Source organism: Channa argus, chromosome 13, assembly GCF_033026475.1.
Source record: "Channa argus isolate prfri chromosome 13, Channa argus male v1.0, whole genome shotgun sequence".
NCBI lineage: Eukaryota > Metazoa > Chordata > Actinopteri > Anabantiformes > Channidae > Channa > Channa argus.
In genome coordinates, this window is record NC_090209.1 from 16,297,022 (window position 1) to 16,315,629 (window position 18,608).

Sequence of the window (18,608 nt, forward strand, 5' to 3'; positions counted from 1 at the left end):
ATTAGCAAAGAAAAAATCTAGATGTATGAAATGTAAATGAACTTTTATGCTAAATTCTATTAATTTCAATTTGGTGAGTGTGACAATATTGGATTCTAAATATTGTGTTTCTCATTTCAGTGTTGTAGCTTGTTGTGCTGGAGATTATTTTAATGACCCTAATTGCTGTTTTGATAATCATATGTTATGAATTTAATAATTATACTGTAACTTGAATACACTATGTACTGCCGGATAGCTTGTTAATGTCACACCAGAAATCAATAAATTGTCTTGATTATAATATATGTATTAGAGTAAACGTGTGATATTTTGCTCTGAAAGTCTTTTTGCATCTAAAGTCTAAGTACAACGTTTGAGACAATGGTACTTAAGTAAGTGTACTTTTCTTTAACGCCATCTAAAGAGAAGAATCTGCATTTGGAAATACAGTACAATCTGATGAGTAATGTGAAAACAGCTTCTCTTTAGAAGTAGGGACAAACTAAATGGCATGCAAAAGTGTGTGTGTGTGTGTGTGTGTGTGTGTGTGTGTGTGTGTGTGTGTGTGTGTGTGTGTGTGTGTGTGTGTGTGTGTGTGTGTGTGTAGGAGGTCGTACACCTGTAAGCCCTGCAATCACTGGGGCAAAGCATATTAGAACATAGACATATCCCTCAGACTGTGAACTTTAAACACGCACATGCACATGTATACCCACACAAAGGCAGAGGAGACAATGTACAATGCAGGCATGAATTACCATCTTGAGCATAACCACAGCAGCCGCAATGTCATGCAAACTTATTGTTCTGTCTAATGCCGAGGTCACCTTCAACAAGACAACACGTCTAGGTGGTGTTGTGCTGTCTGCAAGGGTGATGCTTTGTTATAGGCACACGGAGTATTTCTCATGCCTTGCAAATGCTTTTTCATCAATTGACAATGAAGAATCCAGTGGCTGTCAAAGGTAAACTTATTGTTCTGCATCCGGCAGAGGCTGCTGGGATCTAAGCCAGTGCAAACTCGAGGTGTGGTATTCTAAAATTCACTTAATGCAACAGTAATGCTGTTCCAGACACAAAGTTTATTTCTGATCCTTTCTAAAAGCTTAGTCATTCCATTGACAGCAAACCACTGTAACTGTCTAGCATTTAGTATTTCAGGCTCTTTTGTGCTTTGTCCAATATTTGGTGCAGATTAAATATTGATTTCTATACATTTTAGAACCCTGTGAAAAATGTTCCCTTGAGTTGGATTATACGGGGCGTTACTGGAGGCCACTCATCAATTTTCTGATTCCTACAATTTGACTCAAGAGGTGAGATTATACCATATACTTTGCTCTTGTGGCATTTCAATATTTGAGTTATTTGAGTGTTCAGTAAGCCTTTCTCCAACGACTTGCAGGATGAAATTCCACTAAACTTACTTTCCAGTGCGTCTTTAAGTCTTTAAAGCAATCAAGGCTGTGGAGAAAATAGACAATCTCCAAGAGAATATCTGATGATGATTTGCTTCCCATGCTTACTCAAATAGTCTGGCTCTTTATCAAATTGGATTGGTGTATTTGAATGGGACTGAAGTCCCTTTTGGTCAGCAGAAGATTAATATTGATTTAATCTGAAATTGTTAAATATGGGACAGATGGTGACAGTAGAAAGATTTGGAATTTTGAAACCATTTTAATAGTCTTCACTTGTTGTCCGTCTTCTTTTCTTCATCTGTAGCCTTTTGGTCTGAAATGTTCTTCACGGTCCTAAGCATCATTTTAGGGGGGAAATGGCCATACTGCTGTATTGTGCATTCCACTGTAAGACTTATAATTTCCCATAAAACACTGACACTAATTGTTTGGATCATTAAGGTGCTCCCGCAAAATGTTTCATAAATGCATCCCAATTAATTCACTGTAAACTCAAATTCTAGTTCTCACAGGACTACAGTAAAGGTGTGAAACTGAAATATAATTTTATAAATTAATAACCCATTCTCCCATCCTCGCTATATGCTGCTATAATTAACATAGATGTTGCATATAATCATTTCCTGTGGCTGAGTGATGTTGCAAAAAATGAGAATGGGTTTCTACTGTAGAATAGAGGCTGTTTCAGCATCCCTCTCCACAGCTCATTAAAAGCTCTCTCCTTGTGCCAGTAGATAATTACAAAGACTAACTGCAAGCTCTCACCTTGAAATACAAAAAGCCTCATCAGGGCCAAATGTAGGTTATCTGTTTTAAAAACGATAACAGCAAGGTTCACACAGCCAACTCGGATGAGTTCTACTGAACTTGTAATTACAGATATTATAAGGACTGTGATGATGTGGCCTCTTTTTTCATCTGAACACCAGGTAGTGAACTCTAGAGTATCCACAAGTGCACTACAAGCTTGACGCTTGCCTTGATGTTGTTCTTTTATCCCTTTGCCCCACACACAGAAACAGCCTTTGAGCCTCCACAGATGTTGGTGAGAGCTAGGAAATCAATACACTCAAACAGGGATAAGAGGGGATTGGTTTTGGATAACTCAGGGTGTCTTAGTGTGCATTATTCATTAGACAGGAGAGACACAGTCACAAGTGCTGCCACTGCAGAGTTGGACTAGAGACAAAGAATATACAAGCTAAACCATATGACAGACATACTGCAGTTCCTAGTGTTCAGGTTTGTCTTGCTCTCACAGTTTCTGGCAATGTTGTAAACCTAAGTGAAGTGGAAACAAGGGGCTTTTTAGGGATTTCCATCATAATGTGGTAAAAATACAGTTAATGTGTATTGTGGGATTATAATCGCTGCCCTCAAAAGAGCTACACAGTTGTTACTAATGGAAAGAAAACTTTGAGCAACCAAGCACTACCGACCCAAGCTAAGATGTAGCCTGATTGACCATACAAGTAAACACATCGTTATGTTAAATGACATAGTTGTGTGTCATATATTAACTAACACGGAACACTGCTATTTAACTGACTCTACTGTATCTAACAACAAACAGCATTTACTTACTTTAAGTAAAACTCATCACTAAAGGGATCTATTGTGTGGTTTTTTTTGTTGAAACTTATTAAGTTCATAGTAAATATTCAGTGTTCAAAACGTATTGGTTCCACACAAACTCTTCCTAGTAGTGGGTCATGGCCAAAAGCTTGAAGGGTCTGACATACAGTACATGCACATATGTACATAATACAGGTAAAAACTACTTAGCCAAGCGTTCATGTTTTAACTACAGTAACTTGCTTAAGAAACATATTAATTCACTAAGAGTTTGCGTAAAAAAAAAAAGGTTAATTAGCACTCAGGTCTGACAGCACCAAACATCCGTCACACCTTCCTGTCCTCAGTCTGTCTGTGCTGAGTGCTTTGCTGTCTGTCATTTGTTGCTATCTTGCTGGTGCCATTCTGTCCCCTTTTTTCACAGTGTTGTTCTCTTTCTCTGTTTTAATCAGTGTATTGTAACGTTGTATATACTAAGTACACGTATGCCACTGTTGTGTTTTATGTGCTTTGTTGGAAACTGTCTTTTAATATTCTCTTGATGACTTGACTTTGATGACAATGTGTGTTGTTTTTCCTTTTATTTGTCTCCTATTTTTATTTTTGATCTTATATGCTTTGTAACTTTGGCCTGAAAATATATTTACAATTTATATATTTTAGGTGTGATTTAGTAACATTTTTTCAGGCACTGGAGATGATAAATTGGTCCTTGGCTTACTTGGAATGTAAAGCAATGTTCATTAATGTGAACTAAATAAAACTAAATGCTAAAAATGCCCTAGGGCCTCACACCTGTCCTTTCACTACTCACTACTCCTTTTTCCACAACCACCCTGCGACACCCAAATCTGTATAGAAGAAAATGTTTTAAGATTTTCTTTAACAAAGGTTGAAGTTGTAATTTTCTGTTTGTTCTTTGAAGAGGTAGCTGTCACTTCAACTTTGAAATTATTTTAACTACCATAGAGAATAAAAACTCCAGAGGGTGAGTATCGTTTCTAAAAATGCAATGTGTTTCAGCAAAATATTGAATTTGCACAGGCATGCAAAGATGCACAGAGGCACAAATCAATATTTAGAAACAATTTCTTACATTCAGTTGGTGATTTATCATGTTCCTTCATCCGCTTTTACGTCGCTCTGTAGGATCCATTGACACAGGTGCTGTATAGGCACTGGATTTCCCCATTCATAAGTAAATGATTAGAAAGGTAAACAAATAAAAAAAAACAGATTGAAAGAACTGTTAATGATTCCACTCATCCACTTTTCATTACAGTTGAAATAGCAATAATTGATTAATTTTGAAGTAGTCTGGGTTGTAACCTCCTTTCAAAGGGACAACTACCTCTATTTCATGGTTCAAGAACTCAGCTTTTCTAAGTGAGAAGACAGATTGGCTCAAGGTTAAACGCTCTGGCAAGACAGTCATTAGTGTGCAGCAAGTGAAGGCTGGTGGTTAGAGAGAAAACTCTACCTCTTGATTTTCTGTGAGATATCTCCCACACAGACAATTTGGCCCATGGAACCAAAAGTCACAACTCAATATCAAAGCCCTTGTGTTACCATTTGTAACAAACATCACTTATAAATACTGGACTTCTCGGGAACGTATTCTGAAGTGCTTGCTTGGTACTAGACATACCTAATTAGATAATAAGGATATCTGTTTTAATACTTTTATCTTAAACATGAACATAGTTATGTCTACTGATCTCACAAGAGTTTGTGTGACATTTAAATAAGTTAATTGCACCACCCAACAAAAATACAAAATCAACTGTGTCGGTATGTATCTAAAATGTATTTCTTTTTTAAAAACGGTGAGGTTTTTCAAAATGTGCAAAAAAGTGGCTCAAAATGTGGGTAAGACAACATAGAGAAACTATTTATTAAGTTTACACTGTAAATTCGGATTGGTTAACCTTACTAGGTCACATCGTCTTCAGTCATAGTTTATTAACCATGCCCCCTCCCCAAAATTAATAAATTTACATTACTATTGTAACAATACTACACTATACTGCAATATTATGCTAGTCTCCCCCCACCCCCTTCCAGCTGTTCCATCTTAGAACTCTTCTTTTTTCAATTAGCTGTAATTATCTAGTGCTCAGCCCCACAATAGTGGAAAATGTTCTTTATATTATGCTGCATACTGTAAATGGGAAATATATTTTACTTGTAGCAAGGCACTTTTGAAAAATGTAAGCTTTCTTTTATTTACTGTTTCATTATATTCTAAGAACCAAGAAACATGAAGAGTAAGCTGTGTGTATCTCTGTCTTCTGGCAATTATATTTATGTAATAAATGTCTCAGCAGATAAACACTAAATTAAAAAAAATATATATATATTTTTAACACATTTGCAAAAATTTTCATGGCCTTTATATACAGTTTGGTTTATGTCCACTATTTTTTAGACTACTCAAAGACAACTCAAACCTCAAAGTGTGTCATCTAGAAACTTCTAGCCAGCGAATATGAGTCTGACAGCTGCACTTTCTTCAAAATATATTTTTATTTTTAATGTACAGTATTTCTGATTTCTGCTTGTGCGCTTTCAGGCTTTTCTATGGATTATAAATGATCAACATACGACCTACATTTTTATTCCTTCTTTCTTTGCTGAATCCCATTTTTGAACTTCACCTGTACTTTCAGTGCAACAGCATGCTATATATTATCCTGGAGCTGCTCCACAGACCCGCTTTGCAGCTGTACATTGCTCCTTCGGTGAGTGGGTGGATATGGGGCTTCTTGACAGATCCAAGGCAGCTACCTGTCAACTGCAAGCTGCACACACAGGTGTGCCACAAGGGATGTGTGTACTATCCTCTCCTACACTCACTGTACATCTGTGAATGTAATGATTGTATGCGCTTACTTGTCCATCCAGTTTCTGCAGCTTGCGAGCAACACTTGACTTGTGAGCTTCCAAAAATGAATCTGAGCTGCGAAGACAGGGGGACATTCTTACATCACACTGTTTGTTCAGCAATCTCAAGACGAAACAGTGGACATGGGAATTGACCTGCAAATAGAATTAATGACACCTGAATGTCTAGTGTTGCTTATTGGTTAGAGATGATGACATCACAAGTTTTGTTTTCGTGTTGCTTACATGGTCCAAGCAACAGTACAAAATTCCAATGAATACACACAGATAATTATCATCAAGCTCTGTAGTTCCCCTCAGTACTACATAACTTTACAGACTTTCAGCTTGTAGCTTTGATTATACAGCCTCAAACGTTAGTGTTTTCCATCACTTTCACATTATTGTCTCAGCTGCTAAACTTTGACGATTATAGCGGTCAGATTAGGCTACTGTACACGACCTGCCCAAAAAGAAGACAGAGTTAGTGACTAACTGGTAAATGTAGTGGAGCACTTAGCAGCTAAAGGGTCAGGTATTTGCCTAAGGATGTGGACAGAGCCAAACCAAAGCTGAGCTAAAAAAAAACTGAATACTGGACTAAAATTAATTTCAAATTAATGGTAATGTTTCATCTTGTGTACATGTAAACAAGCAGCAAGTTCAGCATATTAACACAAAAACTGTCAGCATTCCATGTTTTATTAGCCTGCTTATTGACCTAATTTGGTTTTGTGGTATTTAAACATCATACTGCTAATCGAGTTAATGGACAAACCTTGAAGACATCCCTTACGCTAATATTAAATACTTTATAACCGAATATAAATGAATTACAGTACTTCTTACTGCATGTTAATGTTACTTAGTACTTACTGTACATTTAGTTTTTGCATTATTCTTTTGGTCTCATTCACTACTGTAGACAGGAATTCATTTTTATAAAATCAGTTCAGGCAATAAGGAAAGTGAAACTCTTGTTTACTTCTATAGATATACTTATATAAACATTTCAAGCCAACTAAGACCTTCTTTTTACTAAGTATATGGAAAATCACCTTTTTTTTCAAGAATGAAAACACAGTATAGTCAGTCCGTTAGCTTATCGGGTTCTATTCAGGTGGGTATTAGCAACATTAAACAAGCTTGAACAATTGTTCCATCAAAGTTCAAAAGTAGTGGCTATTCCTTGTTCTCATTGCACCTGAAAAACATCTAATGTCATTCAATCATTCATGCAGTGTTGCAGGTCAATAAAATAGCGAACCCTCACATCAGGCATCATTCTCAGGTTCAGCTCCACATCTTCCTGGAGCAATAAACTCCAGTCTGCAACACTGAGCAGGTGACTGAGCTGTTGCCTGTGCTTCATTTGATTAAAACTGAATGGCATCACACAGAGACAAGGGCAGGGATGATTGCCCTAACACAGTCAATGCACACCCAGGCTACCATCTGTGCCAGAAGCTTTGCTCTGTACAGGTGCAGTATAAACCCCCTTCACCTCAGTCACTTGTCACAAGCATCAATTAAACCAGTTTCACCTACACTAAAGGTTGAATAGAAATGAGAAAATCAATGAAACTCCAAACAAAATAAGTACCTTGCTTTTTTGCAGTTCTGTTGTTTGATTTTCATTTTCAGCAAGACTGCATTTGATTTAGTTTCCTCAAATGAAGGAAGCTGCTCATTTCATCAGCCTGAACTTTGAGAAGTGGGGGTTATAGCACAAGTGGAGAAATAACAGCATGATATTTGTAATCTAAAATAATATTTTATATGAAATCATAATTCTGCATGGGTCTAGAAAAACAAACAGTCGTGTGACATCTCTGCAGTGAATAATCCAGCTTTTCTTGCTCTCATACACACAGAATTGGACATGTTTGCCTTTCTGTCTCCTAGCATTGCTGGCATCAAGTGGCTCATTTACTGCCTCAGGACATACGTAATTCATGTATTCAAATGACCTCGTACAAACAACAATGAAAAACATATTGTCAGATTGGGATGGTCACATTTTTCCCCCTTCGAGAGAAGAGAGAAATGAGTAAAACTGCATGACACAAAATTCAGTTATAGTTTTTTTTTTTTGTCAAGAAATCATCACAGTAAAGTGATAAGGAAAAGTTCCCTCTGGTCTTGAAAATTAAAGAATTCATGAAAACAGTCAGGCTTAGTTGCAGATATTTGTTTTTAGGGTGCCTATACTGAGTGCTCCTTGGGGCTTTGAGATCCTATTATTAGCTCTGTGCATGGGTGGCTAAAGAATACTAAATGCTCATTCATAACACAAATGTATATATTTTGTACTCCTTTATGCCATTCTAAGTCTCAGCGGGGCATTCATTCATTTCCTCTGTAATTATTACTCTCCCATTGGCTCAAACAGATGAAGATTCACTAAATCCCACCCAACATTATGAGTGGATTATGAACCAGGGGAATAGTGCATACAGTATAACAACTTCTGACTGTTAAAACTTTGTTAGCCTGAAAATCTCTTCTGTTTTGCACAAAATGATGAGGAACAAGTGCATAATCATTCACTCAATCCTCAACTGAAGCAGATGTGCTATTCACAATTCAGCTTTTTTTCCTCGTCATGTGAATGTAGTGTTAATTAGCAATGATACATACAGTGGGTGGAATGGTTTTTATTTCTATCACAGGTATAACCACTGCTACAAAGTGCAATGCCTTAATCATCACTTTAGATTATGACCTTTTCAAGCAGCATCTGTTCTCAAACTCCAATTGCGCCCCAAATAAAAACAGCAGTATTATTCAATGCCACTCAAATGCACAAAAGTAGTAAAATATCAAATTTTAAACTTGTAAATTGACTTAATTCAACCTACAGTAACAAACAGGGAGATAATAAACTAACAGTGAAACAGGTACTCACTTCCCTTTAGAAAGCTGAACAAGTCTAGTTTGTCTTCTTTGATTTCTTGGGTTCTATTTATTTGGTTTTGGGACACAAGTGTGCAGTGTGCCTCACAAGATTAGATCCAAGTACTGGGTACTCATACTTTACTGAAGTATTTCCTTGTACTAACTCTCCAGGGACAGTGGAGTAACAGTATTTTTACCTGTTTGACAACTATAGTTACTTTGCAAATAAGAGTACAAATACACATAGGTGGTCTCACCTGGAGCTGGTATATGTATATGTATATAAAGTCACAAGACTTTTATGTACTAAGAAGATAACAAATAACTTGATGAGAAGAGCTCTAATTGAGCAACAACAAAATATAAATCAAATGGCAATCATGATGAATTTGATTAAAAAAATAAGAGTTAAGAGTTGTTCTACCTAAAAAAAATGAAATGCCTCACTTTAATGAATGTATTAATAAAATAAATCAGTAAATATAATACATGGACTGGGTCCACTATCTTTGATACTTTAATTACTTGTTTTTGATTTTTTACTTTATATTTATTTATAGGTTATATTTTAAATGAAAGTTTCATTTACGGAATTATCCAATAGGGTACTGCAGATTCCTCCAAAATGAATGAAACATGTTCAGGTTATTGTTTTCATGACTTCGCAGTGGCGAACAAACACACACACACACACACACACACATTTCTTGAGCATCGTTTAGGCCGTTAAGTCCTCCTGTGAATTTGAGTACGTGATGATGTGATGAACGTGGTTTAAACTTGCAGCGTGGACATAAAAATAAATAAATAAATAAAACTCTCCACCTCTAAAATGTCCCATGTGCCGCTTCCGCCGCGCGCACAGGCAACTAGTCTTCATCCTGTGCACGAGCTGGACGCGCAGACTTGAACGCCAACGCCAAACACAAGGTGAGCACTTTGTGCTCGTAGAACAAATGTTAGATTGAAATGTACAAACCTTCACGCTGCGGAGCTCCTCGTTAGAAGCTGCGGGTTCGGGTTGGGCTTGTGGGAGCCCGGTGGCGGTGCGAGCAGGACAGCCGGGCTGCGCTAAATCAGTATGACCGAGTCTGGAGCGCGCGTCGAGCGGAGGACTGGGCTGCTCCTCGGACTCTGAAGACAGCGAAGGCACCGGCGCTGGAAAGAGGACAACCAAGAGGAGAGTTGGGTCCCTTTCTAGGAGACAGACATCGGCACTTTGAAGAGACGAACTTATCTGTCGCCGTCGACCCGATCCAGGGAGCTGCTCCCCTGGAGGAGTGAGGAGATGCGCGGTGTAACATGGATATCAGAGAAGGGCTAAAGATCAGCAGACGCCACAGGGGACGTGTTCAGGTACATGGTGAGCTCTTTGGGTTTTTGTTAATCTTCCATGTAAACTCTCATCTCTATTAATCCGGACTTATTATTGCCCGTTTTTGCACATTTGTGCCCATTCAATTATGAAGGCGAACAGGTTTAATATTCCTACTTCCCAGTTAAGTTGTGCAATTTCTATTACTTAATAAAAATAACACTCTCGTGTCCTTGCTCTGGCCATTTTCACCATGCATGCTTTCTGGAAGAGGACACACATTTATCTAGCACTTGCTGCTCATTTAAAGCCCCTGGCAGAAGTCATTTGTCGTCCGTGATCAACAGGGGATTGGACTCAAGTCATCTCTCCCTTTCTTTGATTGCATCGCGTTCCGAGCCTGATTTCCCTTCACACTGTCTAATCCGTTCACCAGCGACCAACCCTTTGGAAATAGTGATTCTCATAAAGTCAAGTGTCCATATGTTTGCACGTTTCGATTCTGCAATTAACTAAATTGGAGGTGGCTCAAGAAAGATGACAATTAACTGTGTCACTCCTTGTTGGAATGTGTTTACAGCTTGTGTCGTTTTGCTGGGAAGTTGGAGTGTTGTGATCAATGTTTGTTAAATGTTGGATGCTGGATGTTCCTGGTAACTGTTACTACTTAAAGCTTATGCTTAATTCCCTCCACTAAACACTACTCTGGTGTGCACTTTCTCTTCTTGCAGTTTGAATGCAAGTGGTGGGAACAGTAGAGCTACAGTACTACACATCTCTTTGGGGAAATGTGCTTATGAGTGGACCAAGTTTTGGTGATGTCACCAGCTCAAAATGAGAAGGAGGGGAGAACATGTTCATAGTGCCCCACTGAGCTGAGTCTGGTTTGCACGAGAAGTGGAGAAACGGCATGCAGACTGGAGATGGTAGATGCATTATGACATGTGCAAGTAGGATTCGTCATTTGTGGCCATGTTAACAAACAGGAAAACATTGGTAGGACGCTAACTTTTATTTCTTTCAGTTTCGGTTTTCTCTTTCGCTGACCATTTTTATGTTTAAAAAAACAATGGAATACAACAAACAATCCAAAAGCTGAGCTACAGCTGTTTGAAGGCACCTTAAGTCTACACAATGTGACATTTTGATGTCATTCTATGCAGCCAACTGCAATTCAAATCTAAATGTTTGGTTTATAGCCTATTGTTTTGAAATGTTTTGATCAGAGCTCCTATTCACAATGCAAGTCACCGTCTTTGCATCAGAATACTTCAGTCTTTTGCTACATGTGTCGAATTTTGCATTTTGTCATGCACAAGGGGCCCTGCTCAGTGGGGAACTGTAAAGTTCATATTCCAACCTTCTCTTCTTAGGCGTGTCCATCCATAAACATACTGTTGCTAGGAGAGAATTATCATGCACGCCACAGAAAAATGTTTCCCTCTTCCTACAAAATGTCTATAATGTGTATTTTTAATATGCCACTGTTCATAAGTTTGAACTTCTGGAATAGGTATATTTTGAATCTAAAAACAACAATTTGAATCACTTTTTATACTAGTCTTAGGAATATACTGTACTTTGCTTTATTAATCTAAATTACAAAAAAGGAACTAGGAACTTATTTTGCTTCTGAAATGCAGTGACATCAAAGTCTAAAGTAGCAGAAAATGGGAACACTCAAAGTTGAAATACCTCAAAACTGTACTTAAGTACAGTACTTAAGTAATCGACTCAGTCACTTTACACCACTGTTTTATGTATTACAACTACATACGTATTGTAATGTCATCATTTGATCATATAGTCATTTACTATACACCCCTATCTGACAGTTTTTATGTAAACCATGCTTCACATTTAGATGCCTTAAGCCAAAATGCTCACAAACACTTACATTTTTTTAAAAACTTTTTGTCTGAAAGTAATAACAGCTCGTGTTTCTCTATCACAGGCTTAAAATTGCCTCTCCTAATAACTACTGAGCTCACCCAAAGCATTGCACCAAAGACCTGAATCTGGGTATTTAAGGAACTATTAATTGGCACACGCTTAAATCCTAATGGGATTCCTAATTACTACCTTAGAAAAAGCAGATGCATTGGAGTTGCCAACCGCTTGTGTCTTTAAAAAAACAATTAGTCAGAGCTAGCATCAGTTGTAAGACAAACATGGAGTATGTTCACTGCAGGTGCCCAATTAGAGTGATTAATATCTAGTTTATTCCAGTGCCATTTAAGTCAATTCTTTAGTCCCAAACATTTATCAGTTAACGTATGCCTACTGTTTTTATTGTGGTATGTGTAACTGTGTTTGCATCATTACCACCTATATGAATATTATGTTAAACTCTGGGCTTGGAGCATCTGTGCAAGCAGTGAAAACCTTTTACTACACTCAGTTGATATTAGCACTAGTGAGACTGGGATGGTGCGGTCTGTAGAAATGAAGAAGCCTTGCGGCTTGTGTGCTTAGATCAAAACACCATTAGTCTCTTTGTCTTGTGCCACTTTTTGAGGTAGAATCCTGGCTGGGGAATTTGTTGGCACTTCCGTGACTCCCATGGTGTGCCATTTGTGAGGAAGGGGGGAAAAAGATAGGTTGGCACATAAAGCTTTATCCCAAGAAAGTTTTTAGCTTAGTGGTTCTAGTCGCATTGATTCTTAAAGAGCATGGTTGAGGGGGGTGGGGGTGAGTCAAGTTTTATTTTGAAATTTTTTATCCCTGTGGAACGCGAACAGTACCCTTGAGTTCAGTGTTTACAGTCAGTACAGACAAAAGTAAGCACCTTCAAAATGCCTTTGAAACTGCTCTCTGTCGTTTGATATTAAAATTGCACAGCAGGCTACAGACATGTTTTGTGCATACAACAGATGATGCCTGCTTAACACATGGCAACAACCAAGTCAGTTCTATGATTAAAAAAAGAACAATGTCAGAACTGTATAGTTTTAATATAGCTGCCACATTGAATTTAAAACCTATAACCATCTAGTGATTAGGACTCGATATCACTGTTAGACAGAGCTGCTTTGTAAATCTTTGATTTGCATGTGCACTGAATCAAAGCAGGATTTGGGAGAAATTTCACATTTCTTACTACTACTAGGCTCAACTCGGGCACTCACAGAAAATGAATTTTAAATGACTGGAGGCACTTAGAGTTGTGAGATGAGCGTCATGTGCAGAAAAATACTGATCGAGCTGGTGTCTGCAGATCAAGTGAAGTCACGGCTCAGGTGATTAAAGATGCAGCATTGTATGCCATTTTTCCTGGTCTTGTCTCGTTCCTGCAGAGTATGGGAGTCTCATCTCATTCATGATTCAGAGCTCAGCCAGGGTGTGTGTGGAGGGGGGGCTACTCATGCATTTTAGTGTGATTTTTATCTTCATATGGACTCTTCAACCAAAGAGACCTGGAGTACCCTTCTATTAAAACATTTTTGAGCCCTGAAAATTTGATGGCAGTGAAGAGATCTGGTGTAGTGGCGAGGGTCGAATTAACTGCCATCACTGTCAGCTTCTGTGGCTGACTGAACTACAATCTGTGGTTTATCAACTCCAGCTGGCACTGTCTGAGAAGAAAAGGAAAAGAGGTGTCACTTTGACAACAGTGAAATTTGGAAGAGCCCGTTGTCTCCTCAAATCTAAAGCCTCCCTCAAAGCAGCTGCATTCAAATAAAGAGGTAGCGCTGTGTATTTCAGCCAAGATTTTTGCTGGGATAATAAATGGCATTGATTCTCTTTGGTGGGATGGAATTCTAATAGACTGTAGCTGCAATAGTTAATCAGTGAACTGATTGACAGAAATTTAAGGTTGAAATCCACTTTTTAAGTTCAAAACAACAACATTTGATGCATCCAGCTTGTTTATTGGTTTCTAGCCTGTTGATCAAATGAAAAAGGATGTTGAATTTCACAGTTTTACTTGATTGATTGATTGAAAAACATATTGACTAATATTAATAATAACAGATGCAAACCTAGAATGATATACTGTACATCTTTGACATACCACAAGAACTAAAGGCCAGAAAACATCATTCAAAATGCACGTCACAAGTTTACAATTGTTATCTGAGCAAAAGTCCAAACCTTAAACATATTCAATTTAGAACTATATCAAGAAGAGAGAAGCAGCAAAGACTAAATGAGTGAATTATGTAAGTGATACTATACTTATACTTAATTTATTGTCAGTCTTAGTCATGGCTTGGTTCTAAAAAATGGTTTGATCTCATTCGCCAGTGTTTCGGCACATTTTTCACGAACTAATGTCATGCGTTTGTAATTGGCAGATCCAGTTTATTTCATTTAGAAGTTGACAACTTTGCTTAAGTGCTTAAGCTAAAATGTCAGTTTTGCAGCTAGGAATGTGCCGTAAGTCCACAATAAAGTCATCGGTGTTTAAAACACTACAAAGACAGAAAAAAAGAGAAATGTGACTCTTCAGATATTATGAAACGACAGCCTGAGTTCATGGCTGTTGTGTTAAAAGAACTGGAGTTTATACAAACTGGGTCAGGAAATGTTTAGTCCAGGGCTGTCTTCTCCGGCCTTGATCATATTCCATATTTCAAGCATTGGCTTTTTCCAAAGACATGAAAGAGGGTGGAACTTAAAAGGAACATTTGAAAGCTGTCATTAACCTGCATGTCATACAGCCAACAAATGAGAGAATCAATTTGTGGTGAAAGTAAGCCATTGTCCTTGCCACTACCACTTAAGATCACAAGGGTAATTAATTTGTACTAAAGAGGAAGTCAAATACTGCCATGGACACTCCCCAACTCCCCAAGCCATCACCATAGTGGAGAGCTATTTTGGATCAAAAGGCTGTCTTTTATTCCCCCCACTAAGCCCGCTGTCTGATGTCTCGTGTCTCGGGGCTTGTGAGTAACCGAGATCAAGCGATTGCTGTCAGAGGCCAGCAGACACCTGGTTTTATGCATGGGGTGTCGAGTTCACACGTACCAGCCATGTTGGCTCGTTGTACTGTCAAGACAGAATAAAATATTTTTAGATGACGGCAATGTCAAATATTTACATGGTTGACAAAACAATTACGTGAACAGTTTTTGAAAATGTGAATCATTTGTCACAAGTATGAGGCTCAATTTGCAGCAACAGTTCAATCTGCAGCCTGAGGTAACATGTTCGTACTTTGGTAGTCAAAAGGAAACCACATGATTTCATTAATGTACTGTAAGTTTAATTTAAATACCGTAACACAGCATATGTGCGGATATAAAGTGTAATATAAAGTATCCAGGCTCCTCTTTTTTTATTTTATTTATTTATTTATTTATTTTAAAGACATTGTGTGAAGTAATTTATTCAGCACAGCCCTCACAATTATTCTCTCAAAAGAGGAACATTCCAAAAATATCCAGGAGCACAAGAAGGGATTTGGAGGTTCTTTTTCAGTTTTCTTATTAAAAGCCAACATTTACCCATGACATTTGCATCCTAATAACTGCAAGATAAGTTGGAACTAGGATGACACTCAAAACCAAATATTCATAATGAGATTTATAGGGAAAGAGTGTTGCCTTTTTAAGGGTTTAGTACACGCACAAGTAAGAGTAGTGTAGGCAAATGTGTCAGGGACGCAGTTGATAGATTCACACAAGCATCAGTATGCTCTGTCTTGCCTTTTAGTGCGCAAAGATAAGAGGCGTACAGATAACTGAGACACTAAAGCGTAATCTTTCAGTTGTCTCTGCTTTTTTGGCACTTGGCTTTTGATAGACTGTACTGTATGTTCTTATTAAAATTTTCCTCTCATTTATTTCAGCATGCTGATGGTGTGTACTCAGGAAACCGTGGCATCAAGTCACTTAAATGCACTAAGGAGAGTCAGTCTGAGCAAAGATAATGGCTAATTTCCTCTCTTCATCCTTTCTCACTCTATAACCAGCATATCATACGCAAACATTTATCTGATGATTTATCAGAAAGGATCATAGCTATCGCAGTGCTGGGGAGTATTTAGACAAATAAATATGTCACGGTTTGTCAGTGATGAGGGAATAGGGCTTATTATCATTTCACTAACTTTTTTGGGACTTCATTTGAGTCTAAGCAGGGATAAATTACGGTTTAGTCCTTGAGAAAATCAATTGTGTGACTCTCCCAGGGGACCGAAAATGGTTTTTGCGCCGCATACAGTCGGCTCTTTATGTCAGAAATACATAATCCCCCCCAGCTCAGAAGAATTTGAGGAGCCAGGACAGTACTTTATTACATGCTAAGGATGTGTCTGACAACCAGCTTGCTTTCTGTTTTGTCTCAGCTGGTTTGAGCACAAGCAAGCAATCCCTTTATGTTTCTCTTGCAGACATGATCCCTATTATGCAGTGTTAAGCACACTTATGCAAACTCTGCAGCACGTCTAAGTGTTTTGTAAGGCTTTGCTTGGACAAATCATTTTCAGTGTTCGCACAAGGCAGAGTGGTTTCCTAATTATTTTCACCAATGTACTTTGTTCCTCAGTGAGAGCAGTCCAAAATAAAGCTGCCATTAAATGTCATCCAGACTGGTAGAAAATTTGACAAAGATTAAACATTTATAAGCCAAGAAAGTTTTCAGATTGTTCATGTGATTATTATTATTATTTATTTTTATTTTTTTACCATACTCTAGCAAATGTGGCCGATTACTGTCCTTGTGAAATAACATGGTCTAATGAGACCAGTAGTTCTGAATGTCTAATGGCTTTCCCCCTCCTTTTCTTTTTATTTGACAGAACGGTGAAAGGACAAAGCCATGATTCTACACACCTGTGATTGTATGTGAGCTTGTAGTGACCAGAGACCATTAAAATGGAGTTGCTATGGAAACTTACACTGCTACTGTCATTGGTGGAGTATTTGACAGGTAAGCCTCCCAAACATGAACTTTTATGGTATTAGCATACAGTATGCTATCAATTGGTAAGGGCTTTGGTTGTGATGGTGCCTTCACAAATAGCATAGTTGTTACTTAAAAAGTCACACGGACAACTAAAATGTTTTATGGCAAGGAGCACCCAAAGCTTTCCACCAATTTTACAAATAGAAGGAAAGATTCACAATGTTGTGTTCTTACTGGCAGCTCAAGGCAGCAAATCCAACATTCATTCAGTTGAGCATAGCAGGTATGTCTTTTTATTTTTTTTTTGTAAGGCAGAGAATTATTTTGGGGGGAAAAATTGACATGTTTCTATCTCTGAAAGTCCCTATCTAGCAGGTGAGTGTGTAGTCATTCATCTTAAAGAGCACCTCAATTGTTACCCTAATTGAGATTGCACTGGTGCTAGTAGTACAGTAATCTTGTCATTGATCTTTTCTTTAATAAGAGACCTAATTTTCCTCTCTCACAAAATGTTCAGGGTCAAATGCTCGTTCCCTTCAGAATGTCAGTCTGAAGCTGAGAACAAGATGAATAAGGGCTTTGTCATATGAGCACAACATCTTGAGGAATGAGTAATCTTTCATGTTGCCTTGCTCCAAATCAGCAGCCCCTCCTCACAGCTGGGACCTAAAATAATTAGTGTGCATATGATGGTGTGTATTTGTGTGTGCGTGCGCCCCTCTTTTCAAAAGCACAATAGCACGTAGGCACCTTAATTTGCCTACATGGCAATTAGCACCACTTATCACTAAATCCAATACACATCGGTGGATGGCTAATGAGGCTTTCCTTAGGGAATTGGGGCTTACTATGGGATCAGGATCTTCATCGCAAATATGGATCACATTTTATGTTCAACTTAACTATACTGTTAAATGTACATTAGTAAAAATCATTCTACTGGGTAAATGTTGTTTTGCATTTTGATTTTGGACAAACGGCTTCAAAGAAACGGTCAAGTCTGGGGCTGCCACAAAATTTACACTGTGTCTTGAGGTGCAGATTATGTTATATTTTCCCAGCAAATTAATGCTTAAAGAATCAGAGGGCCGATCGTTTCTGAAAAGCATTGTGTTGCACAGCCCTTGCCTCACTTTCTGTGCTCACACTCACAGTTGGTAACACAGGGTAACTGAGCATTAATATTCAGCATGAGGTTATATTACATATGCTCTGCTTGCAAAACAAGTATGGTGCAATATAACTGTAGACCTCCAAAGCCTCTGTGTTCAGAGAAAGACATGATAAGTATTGTAGTATGCAGACATGCAATATTGGGTGGAGGAAGCACAGTATGAGGGTGTTAGATAGGTGCTTCTAGGCAGGGTATTTACCCAGACTTGGAAGTGCTTTTCTTGAAACAGTGGGGATCGGCTGTGTGGGAGAGCAATAGGGCCAAGGGAAAGTCCTTCCCATAGCGAGTTCATCTGGAGTTAACCACCTCGCCCCTTATTTCTCTCGTGGGTCTTAATGGCTTGAAGCAGAGGCATGTATAGGATGTGTGTTTGTGTGAATGAGAGAGCGAGCAAGAGAACTTTCTGTTACAGCTGGATGTGGTTTGTCCCACATGTCCAGAATAAAGCTACCCTTCACCATGTGCAGCTCAGGCTCAACAGTCTTCATCAGACACAAGTGTTTTT

General features: G+C 38.2%; 1 protein-coding gene and 1 long non-coding RNA gene across 6 annotated transcripts in view; one reads left to right on the forward strand and one right to left on the reverse strand.

Moving 5' to 3' along the window:
• Positions 1–4,073: 4,073 nt before the first annotated feature.
• On the reverse strand, positions 4,074–9,877 carry LOC137139585 (uncharacterized). The gene is made up of 3 exons (XR_010916358.1): positions 9,739–9,877; positions 5,871–6,017; positions 4,074–4,156 (listed from the first exon to the last, which is right to left on the reverse strand). It is a non-coding gene; the product is annotated as an uncharacterized lncRNA (long non-coding RNA).
• Positions 9,596–18,608, forward strand: part of cntn3a.1 (contactin 3a, tandem duplicate 1) — a 66,123-nt gene continuing 57,110 nt past the window's right edge. For 2 of the 5 annotated variants that reach the window (XR_010916355.1, XM_067527039.1), the window contains exons 1-2: positions 9,596–10,122; positions 16,823–16,953. Coding sequence is in view for 4 of the 5 variants with exons in the window: in XM_067527039.1 (XP_067383140.1) it covers positions 16,899–16,953 (55 nt within the window). In the remaining variant the exon portion in view is untranslated. The remainder of the gene's footprint in view (positions 10,123–16,822; positions 16,954–18,608) is intronic. The other 3 variants (XM_067527038.1, XM_067527036.1, XM_067527037.1) reach the window with 3 other exon arrangements.